Source organism: Nothoprocta perdicaria, unplaced genomic scaffold (assembly GCF_003342845.1).
Source record: "Nothoprocta perdicaria isolate Ctin4 unplaced genomic scaffold, notPer1 scaffold_13, whole genome shotgun sequence".
Lineage (NCBI taxonomy): Eukaryota > Metazoa > Chordata > Aves > Tinamiformes > Tinamidae > Nothoprocta > Nothoprocta perdicaria.
Window position 1 is genome coordinate 2,924,819 of NW_020454427.1, and position 20,062 is coordinate 2,944,880.

General features: G+C 42.4%; 1 protein-coding gene across 1 annotated transcript in view; it reads right to left on the reverse strand.

The window, feature by feature from the left end:
* Nucleotides 1-8,047: 8,047 nt before the first annotated feature.
* The window catches only part of CLOCK (clock circadian regulator), a 37,956-nt gene continuing 25,941 nt past the window's right edge, over nt 8,048-20,062 (reverse strand). Inside the window, exons 10-22 of the mRNA XM_026033524.1 lie at nt 19,277-19,395; nt 17,027-17,109; nt 16,703-16,809; nt 15,699-15,846; nt 15,397-15,472; nt 14,776-14,917; nt 14,321-14,421; nt 13,726-13,815; nt 12,846-12,992; nt 11,669-11,878; nt 9,643-9,851; nt 9,167-9,434; nt 8,048-8,236 (exon numbers count right to left, since the gene is read on the reverse strand). Of these exons, the coding sequence (XP_025889309.1) occupies nt 8,048-8,236; nt 9,167-9,434; nt 9,643-9,851; nt 11,669-11,878; nt 12,846-12,992; nt 13,726-13,815; nt 14,321-14,421; nt 14,776-14,917; nt 15,397-15,472; nt 15,699-15,846; nt 16,703-16,809; nt 17,027-17,109; nt 19,277-19,395 (1,889 nt within the window). The remainder of the gene's footprint in view (nt 8,237-9,166; nt 9,435-9,642; nt 9,852-11,668; nt 11,879-12,845; nt 12,993-13,725; nt 13,816-14,320; nt 14,422-14,775; nt 14,918-15,396; nt 15,473-15,698; nt 15,847-16,702; nt 16,810-17,026; nt 17,110-19,276; nt 19,396-20,062) is intronic.

A 20,062-nucleotide genomic window follows, 5' to 3' on the forward strand; every position in this document is an offset into this window, starting at 1 on the left:
GCAGGAGCACTGAGAAACCTGGGAGCAGCTCCTGTCCCCGCGAGTGGCTGTGCCACCAACAGGGCCTTTTGTAAAGTTAAAGGAGAGAGCAAACTTCTTAATCAGGGATTTTTATCAGGAAAGTGATGAGYGGTGATTGCCAGCCAGTGGTGTTCAATATGCAATCTGTCTGGAGCTAATTTTTTTTTTTTTTAATTCGAAAACAGTGAAGTATATGGAAAGTAATAAAGTGTTTCATTCTTAAGACTTGAACAATAACAGAATTCTTTGATTTAGCTGTGTTTATATTTTTCTTTTTAGAAATAGAAATGTAATCTGGAGAAGTATTAATAAAGCATAGTGTCTCCATTTGAGCTATTTTTCAGTATCATTTTTTATGATTTTTGTCTTGCAGATTAAAATAATCATTTTCTTCTTCAGGTGAGGAAAGTTTGCTCAGTGTATTTCAGGTATTGTTACAAACACCACTCATTCATAAAGGCTTTGGGAACTGATCAAATGGTGGCAGCTTAGGCTGCCTGGGCTTACCAAAATACKTTGCTTTTCTCTGCTGTTCAGTGAGGACTTGAGTGCTGAGTTAATAGGCTGAACAAGCCCCCGCGCTGTCGCTCGTAGGCTGGTAAAGTGGGACATGGAGTTGTTGGAATTGTGGARCTGCCTCATGGACGCCCATGTGAGGGTTGCAGAGAGGCTGGTCAAGCTGCAGCTCGTTTGCCTTCCCTCACATTTCCCTTCTCTTACATTTCACTCCCACAAGCAGCAGCTGCCGCCCCAGCCTTCCTGCTSAAAGGACCTTATATGCACTACGTAAAGGTGTTTGCTGCTGCTCCTAAGAGTTTTGAAAATAAAACAATCTAATCCATTGTATGTGGATGGAAGGTGAAGGTGAAGTTGCAGAACAATCTACACTGCTACTATTRGGAGCTTAAAGTTGATGCCAAATCCTGCCGAGCACTCACGGCGCTGTGTGTTTGACTGCTGCCTGGTTAGGGTGAGGGGGGGAGAGGAAGGCAGGTTGATGGGTGGTCTTAAACCAGGGGGTGGCATTTAAACTTGTTTCCTTGGAAAGCTGCATATCCCTGAGCAGGGTTTTGCTGATCTGTTATAAAATTATCAGCCCAAGTTTTAACAGGCCTGCCAGTAGTTGCTACCAAGGGTAACAGTTGAATTYGGTTGCCCTTTTTCAGTGTTTAAAGGGCGGGTTTGGCCTGGGCTGGCCTKGATGCAAGCGAAGGCTGGCGAGCCGTGGATGGGCAGCGGCCTTGGAGCCCTGCTCCGCCCCGCGAGCCGGTTTTAGCTAATAATGGTCTTTCCTTCCTTTTTAAATAGGCTTGCCCTCGCCTATTAGAATATGAAACAAATACTTAACGGGCTGAAGTTGTAACCATCACCCTATGCAATTGTTCTGTTACAGCTACAGAAGGCTAAACAGAGCAAGCGACTGTTTAAGTGCAAAGAGAAGGCTGGTAAATCCGCACCTGCACCACGGAACATGTGCCCCTGTCTAGCACAAATTCCCGTCTGCCTTGCAAGGAAGTGTTAGTGTGGAAGGCAGATTCACCCCGAGTGCTCTGAAGGCCTCCCAAAGCAGAAAGGTGCCCCTCACACAGCCCGTGCACATGTGTCAGGGGGCAAAGGCCTCCTCGCCCCCAGACTTGAGAAACAGAAACACGCCTGGCAGAAGCGACGCTGAGGCTCAGCTCCGTGGGGATAAAAACCGAGCACAGCGGCTGAGATGCTTAAAGTGAGGGGAAGCCTGTGCTGGCTGCTATTATTAGAGCTGCACAATTCATTTGCAAGTGCAAGGAAAAGCCTCTCTCGTTACATTTTACGTGACAAAGTGCAATAAGCAAAGACTAAGATAAATCTATATCCTGAGAGTGCAAAGTTTTCTAAAGAAACTTAGCGAGCCAAAGTACAAGTGCAGTGCACAGCACGGCAAAGCAAGCCCGTTCTTAAAGCAACATGAACCAGCACGCACTGGTTCATGCCAGCCAGTGCACTAACAGCCATACGAGTTAAATTTAGCCCCCAGTATTTCATTATGCTGGCACCTACGTGTAGTATGTACTAGAGATACGTAATCTGGATGATTTAAACCTGCTTCCCAAGGGGAAGCGTAGGCGCTAAGCAGGGGTAACCGTAATAAAGACTGCACTACAGGGAATGCTGTTAAGCCTGCAAATCCTCGTGTCCTTGCCCCACAGCTCCTTCCAGCGGCTGAGGTCTTTGGGAATGGGCATTCCGGAGGCCCCGGCGGCTCGTGCCGGGCTGAGCTAACCAAGCTCGGCCTCCCAACCCCTGCACGGACCCAGCGCSGCGCTCCCCCAAACACAGGCCTGGGCTCCGGGCTTGCACAACAGCCAAGCGTCGCTGCACAGGATTGCTCCTGAAGGGMTCCAGCTGCAATTACAGCTCCCGCTAATTACAGAAAAATATTTCCAAGGGTCAGTTTTAAGAATACTGATTGTCTTGCTTCCTCTTTGYGGTCAATCTTATCAGTGGTGCTCGCAGAGAGTTTTAAGTACAGAACTYACATAGCTGATCCTGCTCGGACTCCTGAGGCAGCGAGTGTTTACAGCATCCAAAACCAGCACAGAGCCTGCACAAGCATTGCTTAATCCCACAGGCCAAAGATCCGCATCCTCCTTCCTTGGCATCTAGCTCTATCACTGAAATAAAGGAATCGTGGACTGTAAAACATCCAGACCTTACATTCTCTGAGTATTCAGCTTCAGTTTGAAGCTCCTGGACTTGCTCTGAACATCTAGTTTATTCCAGATTACTAAATTCCCAGTCCCGACCTTGGCGCTTTGATGGCACCAGCGCCCAGGGCCCCGCTGGGCGCCCTGCCCTGCCCGTTGCCTCAGAGCCCAGAGGCAGCAGCAGCGCCGGCTCCTTCCTCAGGGCAGCACCGGCCTCCCCTTGCTTTAATTTATTAAATTAAACACGGATTCCGAAAGGGCCCCCGCAGCCGGCTGCTGGGAGGGCGGAGGAGCAGGACGGGCGCCGTGGTCGCGACGTGAGGACGAGGATGGCGGCCGCGCCGTCCCCAGGGCTGCCGCACGGCAAGGCGCCCCCGCCACCCCCCAAATCAAAGCCAAATCCAGACGTCAGAGTGGGGCCAGCCGTTTATGGAGAGATACAGAAAAAAAGACGAGAAAAATACAGTGTGCATTTAGAGCAGAGCCTCGCAAGTGCCGGGYGCGGGGAGGGCAGGGGAGAGAGGACTGACATCAAGCGACTCGTCCCAAGTCATCTGTCAGGAGAGGAAAGGGCCCCGCGGAGGCGGGAAGAGCTCCTGGAGCTTCTGGTAAATCTGACAGCAAGCAACTCAGAGAGATTTCTAGAGCCTGATAAGCTACGAAAAGCAAACTTTTAAATGAGTTACATTTATTCAGTTAAAAAATTGACAGGTAGTAATGGTCACATGAACACCAGGGAACCGTATCTACATCTCCTGACGTCAATGAGTGGCATTGTTTTTTTGTTTTAAACGTATACAACTCTAATGCCATTTAAAAAATACAAAACTGAAACTCAAGACACCGTGAAATCAACACTGCTTAAAAACTCCAAGTTCAGTCTGATATATTTTTAAAATAAATACTTTTTACCTTTCATGTTTTAAAAAAAATAACCCATCATCTGCTTTCAAAGCAGTAACATCTTTAAGACCATTCCCAAAAGTGTTTCATAAATAATTTCCCACTGATTGTCTATTAGTGCAGCACCTCTCAGGCTTAGTTGGGGTCTCTACATTAGGCCATACAGGATTTTGTTCAGACACAGTGTTTTATTTTGTGTTTCGCCCCCCCTAGTCCCTCCTTTTTATTTAGGTACAATTTCTTTGAATATAGCATTTCATATCAGCAAAAATTCATGTAGATGACATGGCATGAAACATAGCAGAGCCTAGAATTGCCTGTTTAAGGAAAAAAAAGAAAAATAAAAGCGAAAGAGAGAAGGAATGTAGTGTTAAAAATCATGATACTGAAAAAGCAACTACCCAGCTCATGGCCAACCAAGACAATTTCAAACATTCTCAAAGTTGTCTCATCTACCATGATTTGTTTAAATATGTCTTTTTTTAAATCCAAATTCATTTCAAATTCTTTTCATCTTTTTTCCACCAGGGATATGTAAAAAAATAAAAGTTATTAAAACTAGTTCTTCTTTCCCTTTTAATCAAAATAACCATCTCTGCAACCCTCAGACTGTACATCATTGCAATAATTTCAAATAGCGAGACATTTCTGACATCCCCCGATGCCGTGACATTGAAAACACTCAACAATACCTGGGTTAAATCTCCAAAAATATAAACAGTTCTTGAATCAACTTCTACATTCAACAAGGCCACATCTGTAAACCTCCGCTCCGTCCTCACGCAAACAATGATCCTAAGATCCTAAGCGGCACTTAGGATCTGGGCAGGCAAACGAGCCTCTCACGGGCACCTGTGCAACTTAAAGAGTCTCCTCCAAAGGAAGCCGCTCTCCTCAGGCCTTTCCCCTCAGCCATAGGAAAACACRAAGCCAACCAGGTTTAGAAGCCTTTAATCTTGCACCTGGAGCCCCAAAGAATCACCGTATTCAAGAAACATTTTCCAGAAATGTCTCCTTTGACAGTTTTATGCATGTTATGCCTTGACAACCCCTGCCTTTTTTTTTTTTTTTAAACAGTTTCATTGACTAAAGAAATAAACTGTTTTCAAATAGTCTTTTCAGTAAAGTGCTTGTTATTTAAAAAAAAAAAAGGAAAAGAAAGTGCTATTTGATTCTTTAGAGAATTTCTGTGGAAAAAAAAAATAAACCTGTCTGATAGATCTTTATTTATTTTTACATAAAGCTGTAACGAGACCTCTGTCCTAAGGATGCCGGGTTGCTGATTTTGGTGTCTGGCATCGGGCGCGACGCCCGCGGGCGGCGCACGGGGACCGCGGCGCGCAGGGCAAACCCTCTCGGCCACATGGAAGGCATATGCAGAGCTCCTACTAGAATCCTTTCATATTTATATACAAATATAATATATATTAAATATAATATAAAAATAGCTATACTCTTTTTTTCTCTGAAATTCCCCTAGAAGCTTTTCTCCCAGCGCTCCCTCCCGGCGGCAGAGCCGGGCGCTGTGTCTGCAGCCGGCGAAGCGTCGCCCACCGGAGCGTTTCCTCAACCCTCTCCCTTGCGACCACAATGCAAGAGTGGGCAGGAACAGAAGGCTGCCCGGAAAGAGCAAGGAGCCCCCGTGTCTCCCCATGGAAAAAAAATCCAGGATAGTTTATAGCAGCTGGGCTGGCAGCAACATCCCTCTGGACAAGCACTTGTAGCCATCAGGGCACGCGTGTCCCTGCAGGGAAGCTGGAAGGGCCCCTGCGCTCAACTTCTCCCCAGGAACGCTCCCAGCGCACGCTCTGCACTTCCAGGTCCCTTCCCCATCCCATGGAGCGCCCTGCCGGAGGCGGCGCCGGGCTCCGTGGGCGCCGTCGCCCACCCGGCCTCTCGGGCAGCTCAGCCCRGGCAGCCGCGCAGGGCGGGCGGCGAGAGCAGCTGCCCGGGAACCTGCAGCTGCAACGCGGCAGTTTTCAACTGTCTGCCTGCCTTTTTGCTCTTTCTTTGTCCCATAAATCTCAGTGTAATAGCTTATTCAACCTATTTTACCACTATTCAATAGCTCTAAAAGCACTGTTAAAGCTCTCCCAGTTTTCTTTTTTTTAGTGCTAGGTTATTACTGTCATCAGCTAAAAGTTTTACCTATTTTTTTTTTGTTTTAATCAAGCAAAAGGTACTGCTAGCACAGACCCCTAGTTAACGCAGCTTAATTCAGACACAGGTAGAACAGTGGGACAGGCAAAGTAGAGCAAGGCAAGACTTCTCCAGCTACGACTTCACAGAAAGGGGTTTCCAACCGCTATTCCCACTCAAAGCATTCCAGAAATCCCTTTCAAGAACTGAGATTTCCCCTCGCTGTGTTTGGTATCTGCAGCTCATTCCTGCTCCAGGTTCTCTTTGGTTCTCGGTTTCTCCTTTCCTTGCTCGCTACGGGCCTTTTTGGTGCCAAACTCCTGCTTTGCAGCTGGGGAATAACCAAGGCCTGGGACAGACGGGAGACGTGGAGGAGCGGAGCCCGGCGGGATCCCACCCCCGGCAGCCCCCGTTGCCTTCCTGGGGCTTCGGCTCCTCCTACAATACAATCAAACTGCTCCGTAATATCAAATACTCCACTGCCACTTCATTACATTCATTCAACTTCTCCTCAGTATGCAAGACCAATCCAGCTTTCTCTCCCTAGTACTAATTCCAGCTTTTTTTTTTTCAGTTATCAGATCTACCTTCATTTATTCGTTTTCCTCTGAAGTTGTCCTTCTCATAATTAGTACCATAAATTTCTCCTTAACATTTACTTAAAATAGTACATCTGTTGGATCTTTTTATTATCTTTATAAAGTGAAGTTGCCTTCTGAAGTCTTAGTTCAGTGATATCTCCTAAATCAATAGCCTGGTAGTGTTAAGTGCAATCATGATCTCCCCTAACACATACTTTAAACACCAAAAAACCCTGCTTTTTTTTTTTTTTTTTTGTAAGATCAGATGACTATTCCCACTCCTGCCAAGGGAGTAATGTTCATTTAATATCTGTTAAAAAGCAGGTTTCCCTCAAGGTCCCACATCTGAGGGACCATTCTGCTCCACATTAGTGTTTGAGGGAAGGGCCACTCCAAAATGCTCAGGATCTCAGCTCAGACCATTACTAAAACAAACACAAGAGAGAAATTGCTATGAAGCAGATACACGAGCTAGCCTGACAACGTACTAAGACTTCAAAATTGAAAATGGTCACAGATTCAAGACATTTGTAATTCAAGATGTTCAACATTATCACCTGAATTAAAATCAAGGCACTATGGGGTTTTTCTTTTGTTGTTAAAATGACCCTGAATCAGTTCCGACTAAAGAAAGGTCTCATTTTTGAAGGAGAATAAAAAGATTCCAATATATTTTAACAAGTTACAATTCTCACCACAGAGAAAGTGGTTAAAAAGTGCCGCAAAAGTTATTAAATGTAAAGATACTCTTGTGCAAATTACTCCTATAACTGAAACATTCTTGAAAATTACTCGTCATTTTTTCTGTTTAAACCTTTTACATAAATATTTCCAACTACGAACTATATCAAAAGATAGCTTTGGGGAGTAAAATTCCAAACCATCCGCGGGAAAGCAGTGCAAATTCCTATTTCTCCAAATAAAACGATGAAACGATCGCGAAGTGACTCATGAGATTCCCGAATCCGACTGTCCCGAACCCTGAYGCGTCATCACCGGCTCAAGCAGCTTCATCACTAACTCGGCCTCGCCAAGTCACCTAGGGGACACACGGCACCTCACGCCAAGCACAAACGGGAGACTTGTGCCCACACCACAGGTGAAGGTGACGATGCAGCATGTGGCAAACGGAGGGCTAGAACAGAGGGAAACGTTAGTCCGAGCACGGCGTGAGAATTGAGGGAAACGGATTCAAACCTACAAAGAACAGGTTAAGTTTCTCATGCATCATATAAAATATTTCGCTCTTTCTCCTTTTATGCAGACATATACACAATATTTTACAGCATCTGTACAACAGAGAACTGGATTTCACACAACATTTTGAAAAAACTTACTGTCCCATGGTTATCTGAAAACAAAAAATTAATTTTTTGACTGTATTCCTGGCATTGTTGTCAGCTAATTCCAACAAGTGCTCCGTGTCCATTTTAACACCTTAAAAATGTACAGGACTGATAAAAACACCACCATTTTCAGCATCCCTCCTCCCATTCCAGTGACGTCTTGAGATTTCACCTGAAYGAATTAGCGCATGGCAGCACCTCCCGTGGGGAGCGGGGGCGCCTCCCGGAGCCGGCCGTGTCCCGTCCGCCCTCGGCGCRTGGCTTTTCCTTGGCAGATCCCAGCAGCTGGAGGCTCCCGGGCGCGGGGTTAAGGAGCCATGGTGGGAGAACAGCCCCTCCTGGGCATTCGCTTCGGAAGGCAGCGGAGCCCCTGCTACTGCGGCGGCACTTTGGAAGGATCCGGGATCTTGTCAGTTCTGTGCCGGGAAAGCTGCTGCTGCTGCTGCTGCTGGTGGGGCTGGTGCTGCTGGTGGTGGGACTGCGTGAAAGTGCTCTGTTGTAGTGGGAAAGCAGCAGAGAGGATGAGCTGGGCTGACTGGTTTCCATGAAGCAACCTGGATGTCTAGAGCACGCAAACAGAAAGGGATTTGTTTTTCCTGGGAATCGCAGGCCTGGTTGCTTCCTAACGGCGTTCAGTGCCATCAGTACAAACTTCTACTCTGGTCACTTAACCAACAATGCAAAGCYTAACTCATTCTAATACAGCTGATTAGAGAAAACATTATTTTTGGCATCTAACCAGATGGGTTTTGCTATTTTCAGTAACAATGTGCAGGAACACATGGCAGCTTYATCTCCATTTAAAATCTCAGGGACCTAACTGGGCTCAGGGAATCAGATATGACCATGTCCAAGGGGGCTGTCCCTGCACTGCCATGGAAAAGCAGCGCACAACTCTACCCTCCAAAGCCAAAGTTCACAATTACAGAAAATCTGCCACATTTCCAGACACAAACACCCCTTCTGAAAGTAATTATTATTTTCAGTAATACTCATTCTTAATTTTAAATTTAATTTAAAACTTTTGCAATTAAAGAAAAAAAGAGATAAAGGCACCACCCCCCTGCTAATTACAGCCTCCTTATTACAGCACATATAAGAGGGATCACGTTCAGCTCTCTGCTCTGGTTCGATTCAGCACAACGGGAGCCCAAACGCAAACCCAAGGGCAACACCTGCCCCTTGCCCGGTGTTCAGCAAAGGACAACACTGGAAGCAGGCACAGGGAGGACATGGAAGAACTATGGGACGGGCCACCTCACTCTAAAGGCAGCAGGATTTTCCAGAACATCTATAAGATATACTTATATCAGGTTTGTTCTGTGGTTGCTGCTTGGAGCACCATGTTTGCTGATGAAGCGCCCCTAGAACATGGTGGCGCCGGAAGTGAAGCACCCCCAGAACATGGCGACGCTGCCAGAAGTGAAGCACCCCCAGAACATGGCGGCGCCGCTGGAGGCTTTGGAAAAACACCAGTGGAAAGCGGCCTTACCTGCAGGAACTGCTGGGGGTGCTGGCTCAGCGGCGGCGGGGCCGGCTGCGGGGCTGCGGCAAGCGGTGGCTCCTGCTGCGCCGGCGCCTGAGGCGGCGCCTGAGGTGGCGCCGGGGCCGGCAGCGTCTGTGGCGGCTGCTGCTGGGCGGCAAACGTGGGGTAGGCCGTGACCACCTGCCCCATGAACATGGTACTGGGCACCATCACCGCTCCGCACGCCACCGGCGCCGTCACCAGCTTCGTGACGAGCTGCTGACCTTGAGGAAATCTGGTCAGGAGAGAGAGTTGGGAATCCCCTTAGCAGGAAAGTTAAATCAAGGATCAGCTTCAGTTAAGAGATTTAGTTCAACAACTACGTCTATATACTGCACATATAGTTAAAAGAAAACATAATTTCTTCAAACTCACTTTATTTTTTTTTTTTAACATAACCATTTAAGTGCATCATCAACTGAGTACGAGTGTTGGAGATTTACCTGATCTGCCTGTCCTGCGTGAAGGTGGTTACTGCAGCAGCGCTGTGGCTGTTGGTCTGGGGTAAACTGGAGGGAATYTGGACCACGTTTCCCGCTGCTGGCTGCGAGATGACCATAGTGTTATAGAGCGGGGCCGGGAGCGCGCCCTGCGACTGGCTGCCCAGGGAAGGCTGCTGGCTGTGCCCGCCCGCTGCGCTCGGCTGGTTATGCTGAAAACAAGCAGGGTTTCATAAATCACCTGAAAATAGCTACAAATACACAAAAGACCTATCGCTAAGATGATAAAATTTTATTCTGAAGTATAACTGTGGCATAGTTTTATTCACATGTCTAAAATCAAGGACATTCACATCCTTTCACTTCTTATCTTTTCACTAACAGAAGGGACACACAGAGTTTTTCATGTTTTGAAACGTTCTTCCCCTCACCCTRAACTGAGACTATTAATTTTAAGCAAGGTTATTTTTATAAAAGAACCAAAAATAACAGCAGGTATTATAGCTGTTCTTTTCCTTGTCATTGCCCATACTTGAGACCAGCAAATATTTTCCTGTTACAAATTAACACCGAATTTAAAGCAAGACTGGTCTTTCCAGTGATTGCTAATTAGGAAGGGGCATTGGTCTGTAGATCTAAAAACGTGCTTAGATAAACTTTCCCTCCTCTTCAAACAAACAAACTATATATATATATATATATATATATATATATATATATATATATATGCGCTCAGGGAAGTCAAATCAGTGATTTAGCCTGCCACAGTGAAGACCCTGCCACTGGTGAAACTATGTTATGTGTTATGGAAAGAGTCACGTTAATAAACTAACCAGATTAGTTTTTAACTAGTAAAGCTAGAGTCACCATATATTGAAATTCAGATGGGATCTCTGTTGCTAAACTGAAAAGGACAATAATTTTTACATAGGCCTGTCAAGTCTCAAGTATTACTTTTCCCGCTCCCCCCTGCCAAAGGAATAAAAAGAAAAGACGAGCAAGAGAAATATCGTGATACTTGGGATAAATTCTGTAAGCTGAAGCAAGCATGTGACACATGCTTAGAYGGTGTGAAGGGAGCACAAATGGGGCAGTGAACAAAACAGCACCAAAGCTGCCACCTGTCAAGTCCACCTTGAGCCCAAATACTGGCAAGGCAGTTCCTCGTCCCCCTGGTCTCAAGARGATGCTGTGGAACTCGGACAAAGAGGCCAGTGACAAAGACCCTTAGCATGGACAGACTCAAAATCAAACCAACCAAACCAGTCGGAGCTCTGCAGCTTGCAGTAAAAGCTTTTAGTGGAGATAAACATGACAGAGGTCTTTCAAATCACATATGGCACAAAGAAGGTGAAGAATCAACCCTACTCAATGTGTTTTCCAGTTTAAGAGCTGAATAACAGGTTCAAAAACCAACAAACAAACAAACAGACAAACCACCACAACCAACCTGAACAATATATTTCTGCCAGCAATAAGTAAAACTACCTGGCTCACTACAAGATACTGTGGATTTCATGGAATCAAAAAAGAGGCTGGATAAACTCATAGAGGAAAAAATCCAAAGGCAGTACTGTCCCCTACAGCATCTGACCAAAATTGCTGATGATAGAAAGTGAACTGCAGCAGCACCACTGTATGCTTGCCCTGTTCCTATGCTTTTCTAGGCACTTGCTGCCAGAACACTGAGTTTCAATCTCATCTGGTACAAATATTAGCATATTATGTGTCTCGACAACTGAAAGTGCACTGAAATTCAAAAAAAGGCAAGTTAAAAGTTTTGACACTAGTCTTTCCAAAAAAGTGTTATTCACATTTGTAGATTTAAAATGACTGTTCTTGTACCTGCAAGAACAGAACTTCGGCTATGAAATTTAGAACATGAAGAAATGAAGAAGCCTCCAATTACTTCAGTGGACAGTGTTCTAGTATTTGGGGAGGGGGAGCATCCAAGGGAAACATACATTGTGTTTCAACTCTGATTTTAAGTACATTTTCCATGCGGCAAAACCACTAAYGAGAACTTTACCTGTGTTGCTGTGCTCTGCACAGGCTGCTGCTGCTGTATCATGTGTGGGGTACTTATATGGCCTGTGTTCACTCCTCCTTGGATCTGGTTTGCCTGAACGACTTGACCCTGCATGCTTATTGGCGTAAGTTGCTGGACATTTGAGGAATTTCCAGAAGCAAGCTGCACAGAACCAAAGTTGAGTCCTGAAGTTGACTGCTGTAAAAACATCTTTAAAAAAATAGTAATAATAATTCTAGATGTTAGCTTTAATAAAAAAAGTTACCYATTTAAAGTGTTACAAAAAAAGTACTTATTTTTAAACAAATGTAAAATCAAAAATGTTTCATCTTAGTTACTAGAGGTGTTGAGTATGCACTGTAACCGTCAAGAGGGCAAGGCCCAACTCCCTTCTTGAGTCAATATTCAAATACTCTCCTATAGCTGATAAGAGATAGGAAGAAAATCTGCATCCTGACTTTTAAAGTCTTAAACACTGACATTTGATATTTGTTCTTAAAGAAATGGAACTATTTAGAGACCRGATCATAACGCAGTCTGCAGCTGTCTAAAGATCTGAAGATCACGTTTCTATTTGCAGCATCTTCATCAGTTAAASAAATTCAGATGAAGAAAACAACCTCAGAACTGACAGATCCAGGTACAAACCAGAGAATGTAATCTTYCTTGGTTAACAAGAAACCATACTGAATACAGAGGCTTCACATGACCCCTTTTTAACAGACAGAGTAGTGCACACAAATATTTGAGTGCTTACAAACAGATACAAACAGTGAGGGCCAGAAGGTAATGTGGTGTAAATATGCACAGGAAGATCAGCATTTCCATACTGGTCCTTAGCTTCCAGTCTTGAGCAAGGTCTCCATAGGGCACAGGAAGAGAGTCATAAATCTCATGTTTTGAGGCACCTCTAAGTAGGTCTACTGCTAGCAGGCATGTACTAGACAGAAAAATATACTGAAAACAGCATATGCTAGAAGCTCCTACCACAGAGTTTAAGCAGGACACTTAATACTTCTCAGAAGTATATTTTCCCTGTTCATTCACAACCTATAGCAAAAATATTTAGATTCTTCTCTTATGACATAGCTTTTGTGCCCTTTTAACTACAAAAACTCAATGCAGTCATTTTTATCTTCCTACATTTTATCAACCTACAAGAGTTGAGCAAYTTTACCTGGAGTCCTTGACCATGGACAATTTGAAGTTGCTCTTGAATCTTACGCAGCTCTTCTTGCTGCCGATGAATGTTTGCCTCTATCATGCGTGTTCTTTGCTCTAGCTGGTCCTTTAGATGCTGCATAGCTCCCAACTGAGCTGAAAACTGAAACGCAGGCTGTATGTAGTACCATGTATAAATTAAAAGCTGAACAATCATTACATTTGGTTTACAAGCAGTAAATATGCACCTCCACAGTAACAAGGAAAGCAAGCACTGTTTTATAAACTTCTATCATCATCTTAGGACAAATTCACTAGTATAAAAAGTGTCACAGAACATGTATTGAATTTATGCACCGGAATTAGAGAATTAAAAWTTTCCTCAACAAAAAAAACAGGTTAATCTTCAAGCAACCAGAACTCAATAAAAAGCCGCAAGTCAGTGTAGCTGGCTAATCACAGCTACAAATCAATATAACCTGACACCTTTACTATACCTCAAGGATATGGAGAGGTCTTTCTCTGCCCTGATACAGCAGTTCTATTGCATAGAAAGGTTTAATAGTTGTACTGTGCTACACACATGTGTGAGTGAAAACCTATCAGTGCAGTWTGTGCATTCTAAATGCATGCCCTAGAATATTTCATCTTTGAATGTTTTAATATCTAGGTTCTTAGTGGACAAAGCCCAGACAATTATTTCCACAAAATAGTGGGAAGAAAAAAGAAAAAATTCCTAATTGTGAAATAAACACTTTTCATAACAATCATATTAAAGATAAACACAAAGAAAACACTCACCAAAGAACTCAGTTTTTGAAAGTGAAATTAACCTTATAATAATGAAAAAGATGTATTAAAAAGCCAATCAGTTAATAAGGCCACTTGATCCATACCTGGGACATGCCGGGCTGGAGCTGTAAGGTTGCAGGCTGGGACATCATCGGCTGTGATAATGGTTGCCCAAGAGACTGGGAGCTTAACGACTAGGATTTAAAAGAAAATCTTCCATTACTATAAGAGAACGAACTTCACATTTGACATGAAGCGTTTCTTCACAGAAAGTGTCATTTCCAAAATAGCATAATACGAACAGAGAATAAAAACAGGTGTTTTCCTGAAATGCCTAACCCAATACCTAACTCGCTACATGGACATTCAGCATTATGTTGACAATCATTTATACAAAAATACAGAATCATCTGAAGCAACTACATGACAACGAAAGCACAAACTGAAACTCAACCTCGCAAATCCTAATGCTGAAAAGTAAATTTTTAATTAAAACAAGCATAGGCTTAATTATGATACTCCCTTAAATTGTAATAATTTGAAGTTAAAATGATGACAATTCCTATAATTAAGTGAAAATGTTATAGAGTTTAAACTCGGTATTTTTCAAAACAAATAAAATGAAGGTTATATGGCTTTAATAGAATATTTTAAAGATGAATTGTACTTCTTTAAATATAAAAACATTTCTAAAGTTACCTGACTACTAAGAGATGACCTTCTTTGCGCAGTCTTTTCATGAGCAGACAAGCTTTGCCTTGGAGGAGTGCTAGTGTCCACTGTCATTTTAGTTGGTGTTGCTGACATTGGTCACAGTTAAAACAAAAGAGACATGTTAGTAATAATAATCTCCATCCTGCCACACAATACTCAAATCACATGAAGCAATTGCTGAATAAAAAGCCTAAAGGCTTGGACTTTTTATCTGAGTATCGGACAATAATGTAATCTGATGGACTGAAATAAGATGCTCTGGAGYTGCTATTGTACATTTAGGAGCAAAACTATACAACCTCTGAAAAAACAAGCAACCAGCAGATGTCTGAGCAGCTCAGTTCAGCTGTTAAAAATGACATTTTTACTCATATTTGGAATAAAATGATAATCAATTCCACAATAAAGTAAACAAAACAGTTTCAACAGCTCATGCTTACATGAGTGATCTGACACTGCAGTATGTGAAGATTTTCTTGAACTCCTGGAGGAAGCAGAAGGTGTGGGGCTGTTATCAAACCTTTCCAGTGCTTCTTTCAGGCTGACTGTGTTGATGTGATTGTCAGACCCAGAGTCCTGACTCTGCGGAGACACAAACAGTAATTCTTTCATCTGCTTCAGCACACAGTGCACGTTTCTGTTAGGAAATACCCAACACCATATGACCCAAGACCATATCAATCACTTACAGAGATAACGCTGCAGTAGTAGCACAGCCCTTTTGTCCCTACATTCCCCCTCCATTTTTTCAAATTCTAGGTGCTTATAGAAAGTGAGAATAATTGCATTTGAAACTAACTCTGCAGGAGACAGATCTTCATAAGGATGTTGCCATATCATATAGCTATATGAAAATGATCAGTAAAATGAAAGGGCAGAATAGTGTTAAACATGCTTTCTAGATTTCTKTGATCATTTTACACAGTAATATTATCCAAGAGATCAAAATAACTATATTATGTTTGAAGGACAAAACACTTATTTCTTTCATATTAAAAATCACATATAAGCAAATATGCAGCAGCAAGAAAAGGGGAAATAATATTATTCGACACACTCACTTTATCTGCTGTTATCTCTGGGAGAGACTCCTCGATACCAAGTTCTCGCCTCCTTTCTGCTCGAACCTCTGCATAACTAAAACAGCAAACGAAGTATAAGCACTATTCCCTTGGCTGAATTAAAAAATACACCTCAAAAAACAAAGTCCCCAGATACCCCTGCTTACAGGATATCTCTGGAAGGTCTGCAAAGGCTCTTTGTACCACCATGGTATCTCCCGCTGCTCTGYTTTGCCAACAATACAGGCTCCTTCAGAATTTCTCTTATGAAAAAAATTCTCTGTATTTTAAAAATAACTTACCTTACCACAGTGTGTGTGCAGACAATAAACTCAGGCCGGGAATTCCACTGGTGATACGTGATATAGTAGTGGGTCTGTAGCCAAATCCATTGCTGTCCCTTYGTAAGGAATCTATAGTAACATGACTTCCCTTTCCCATACTGCATTACTAAAAAGTAAAGAATAAAGTTTGCCAGTCTAGTTCTGACTAGAATACTATGATTACATAGTTATTTCTCAAATTCTCACCCCTCAAATCTATGTCCAATCTGGTACTTTGACAATGATTAGAAAARCTTTAGGAAAGTAGTTTTCTACAATAAAAAATGTATAACATTTACCAGAGAGCTGCAGAAATCAAAGTTTTGTTTTGTTTGTATATCTTAACAAATTTATATGAAAAAAAAAAAAACACCACAGCTGTACTTTATAAAGAAAATTTGAGTTAAATAATATTTTTCTCTGCAACACGTTTAGGCACCATTCTTGTATTTAATAAATACCACAGAACTCTTTAAATGCTTTTAGAAGGCCTAGAGAAGTATTAGTCAAAGTTCTCAAGTTTCCATTTCAGGTAGAAAGCCATACAGAGCTGCTTATGTAAATAAAAGGACCTGGACAATGAATAAGGGGAGGCAAAGGAAAAAGTGATAGGAAGATGATGGCAGATGAAGAGTGATGAAAGCAAACTGATAGACTGGGATGAAAAAGGAGAAAAATACTGAGAAAAACAACAAAATGAAAAAAATGCTAAATCAAGAAAGAATAAGTTATAAAAATAAAACTATAGTATAAAACTTTTTCACAATTTAAGTAAGATTTAGCTCAGCTGTGCACTTCAATTAACCATAATTATAGATTTAAATTGCAAGAAAAAAGTTAACTCTTGCAGTGTATATTGAATAGGAGGGCATCTTATTGTGAAATATATCACAAAATTTCACCACAACAGTAGTACAATTTAACAAATTTATAACTAAACATCTCTGACTAGTATGGTTTTGTAGCAACTTAATCTTACTTACAATGCTCGTGACATTTTGCCAGATTATCTAGATCATCCACGTGATAATAATCATAGCCTGATGTTCCCAAAACTTCAAAAGGAAGATAGCCTATTATTGGAGGTGCCCTAATTAATACAAAAATTAATGTCATTATTTTCAGAAACAAACAAAAATTAGTTTCATCACTTAAATGCTTATTTACAGTATCAACTCTGAAAAAAAAAATTAAAAATTCAACCGAACACAAGCTACGAGTAGTTAACGCTGATTAGTGAACTCCACATATTACAGCCATTGCTATGATTCAGGTACTATTGCTGCTATACATAGAAGGAATTGCACCTGTGATCCAAGAATAGGAACTTCCATTCTAAGCTATGTCTAGATGTGAACTCTTCATTGGGTTCTTCAACAGTGCACATTTCCTAAAAAGTAAAAAAATAAAAATCTCTCTCAAAACTGCTCTATTCTAATTCATAAGCTCTTTTGAAATTCAGACTTACCTAAAGATAGTTACTCCATTACAGTTACAACGTTATTTTTTATTGATAGCCTCATTGTTTTTGCATGTTCGGGTACGTAACACTGAGGTAGAACCTAATCTCAGCTCTGCCAGGCTGCCACTTGGTTGATGTTACATGAACGGCCCCGGTGTGAGATCAAAGTCAAGCCCAGCACCTACCGCGCTGAAGCGCAAGTCAACCTTCTTGCAGTTAAAGCTTCTACTCACATCAAGCAAAAGCAAAGACAAGACAGTCCCAGCCAGATACTGGGATTAAAGGGRTAGACAGCACTCATGAATAAGAGAACCTTTGCATTTCCACTACAAAAGTGGATGGTCGGGAGATTTTGCGCGTTGTTTTAGATGCCTCCCACGCATCGGCAACGTGCGACTCGGGCACATCCATCAACTTCTGCTGGCTCCTTCAGTGACGTAGGGATGCCCGAGGTTGCCCTACCAAGCCGTGTGCCTCCCGCTGCGGCGGCGATGGAGCCAGGCTCCAGAGCCGGCCGCGCTCCCACACCGATCTCCTCCTGCCCCCGCGCTGCAGCTGGGAAGCGGCCCTCGTAACACACACAAGCCTGCGGAGACAGCCCTGGAAGYGCAAAAAGGGAGCCTAAGTGTTTCTTATGGGGATGCCTGCAGCGCCTACTGCACCTGTAGGAGCCTGCAAGGGCATTCCTGCTGGCAGGAGAAAGGTAGAGCCTCTCAATGACCAGGTACCCTGCCAGGATCCTAAAGACTGTGTAAGATGTGGAAGCTGCTGCTGCAGGACATAAAGTCATGGAAGATGAGCGTGGTACTCTGCAAATATCTGGAACTGAAAGAGCTCTGGGGAAAGGTACATTACAAGAGTGATGAGCTATGAAAACGGGAGCCATTTAGAAACAAAGATGAAGAGACTACCCTCCTATTCACTCCTTCAGGTTATGGTTCTTTAAGAGGATATTTTGAAGCGATATGATTACAAAAGAGAGAAAACAAACAAACAGCCCCCAGCTTTTTCTTCACCTTTGTTGGCATGAAATTTGAAGACCACAATTTAGAAGTGACTTAAGTGACAGGAGACGCAATGTCACATCCAGGGCAAAAAACGACTTCTAGTTAGCAGTGCAACTTCTAAACTGAAGCTACCCAAAACCAAATTAAAAAACGTGCCTCTAATTTCAGTCTGGAAGAGTCACAAGAACATTGCTCAGAGGAATGACATCACTTGAAACTCTTAAGAGGGTCTTAAAACCTATTTAACAAACTTTATTTTTAGATACTGGAGGATCATAAGTTCAGGTCACGAGGAAAGAAACTTTGGCAAGAACATAATCTGTGTGAAAAAGAATCTAAATGGATGCTCCTCACTTTCCCAGAATTCCCAAAAGAGCTAGGATGCACATAAGGTTTCCTGCAACACACTTTTTAACATATATACCCACACTTTTTAACATATATACATATGCGCGCACACACACACACACAAACATATACACATTGAATCACAGACTGCCCCAAGTGTTTATTTTGACTGACTTTGGTCAAGGAACAATCAGCCGGTAAATCTCACACGCATCTACTTCTTCACTGAGCATTAGCAAGTAAGCAAGAGATGTTCCCTATACTACAGTGTTATTGAATAATGAACAGTAGTGAAGCAAACTAAGGGACCATTACAACCTCAGACTTGACCCTCAGTGATTCAACTAAATTATTAGTTTTTTCAATTGAAAATCTAATCTAAATGTTATCTTTGAGTTTACAGTACTAAGTTATATTCTTTGAATCTTCTTTTAAATATACTTCTTGYGTACCAGAACTCTGAATGATTGTTCAGATAAGGTGCTGGCCATAAGCAACTTCATTTGATGCTTTGCATAACATTAAACCTATCCRTTTGTTCAATAAGAAGCAAAGATACATTCAGTTTCACAAAATGAAATTCCTAATAGTTTCCATTCATAAAATTTGAAGTGTTGTGCTTGTTCACACAGTTTCTCAATTCAAGTATATTTAAAAGTTACTCAAAATAGTCAAAAAGAACTGTTTTTTATTACAAATATAAGCAGAAGGGTCAAGTAAGCAATCCCATTTGCACGTACCTTGATAAACTGAGGTGTAGCTAATCTAACGGTGGCTACAAAGCAAACTTTGTCTTCATACGAAGGCCGATGCAGTCGCTGAATGGTTCCTTCAAATCCATTGTGCGCCGAGTTGGGAACTGAGGGGGATGGAGAAGAGGCCAGGACAAATCACTAAACAAGCACCGAGGGCTACGGCAGTAACGTCACCAGATAATGGCCTCGTAGCGGCTGCTAGATCTAATGCAGCTTCCCTATAATTTACCATGCATTAGCAAAAATGCTGCATGTAACACATATGCATACATACATACACAGCAGTAGTAGTAGAATAGTAATGAGAACACAAACATCATGGAACTTCCTCTAAGGAAATTAAAATTACACTTAGCATGAGCTAAAGTTAGTCAGTACAACGCTTCTGTTAAGTCAGTAATCGTAATCCTTGATAATTATTAAAAATGACTGGAGCACATCTTCAAAAATCTCTTTTAAATCTCTGTTTTAAATCAGCTTTTGCAAACTTTTTCTTTTGAATTCTCGGGTAAGTATTTCTTTTCTAATCTCTTCTCATATTCAAACACCAAGAACTGAAGAAATAACCAAGTAACGGGAAAAAAATGAGGGCAAAGCAACTACATATGTGAAAGAATCAGGGCAGCAGGGGGAAAACAAACAAATCACACCTACTGATTCACAGAGCTGGAAGGGATCACGGGAGCAAAGGAGGGACTAGAGCTCAGAGCAGGTCACCGTATCTGTTGTTGCCAGCAGACAACCCATTCTGCACATTTAAGTAGTGAGGAG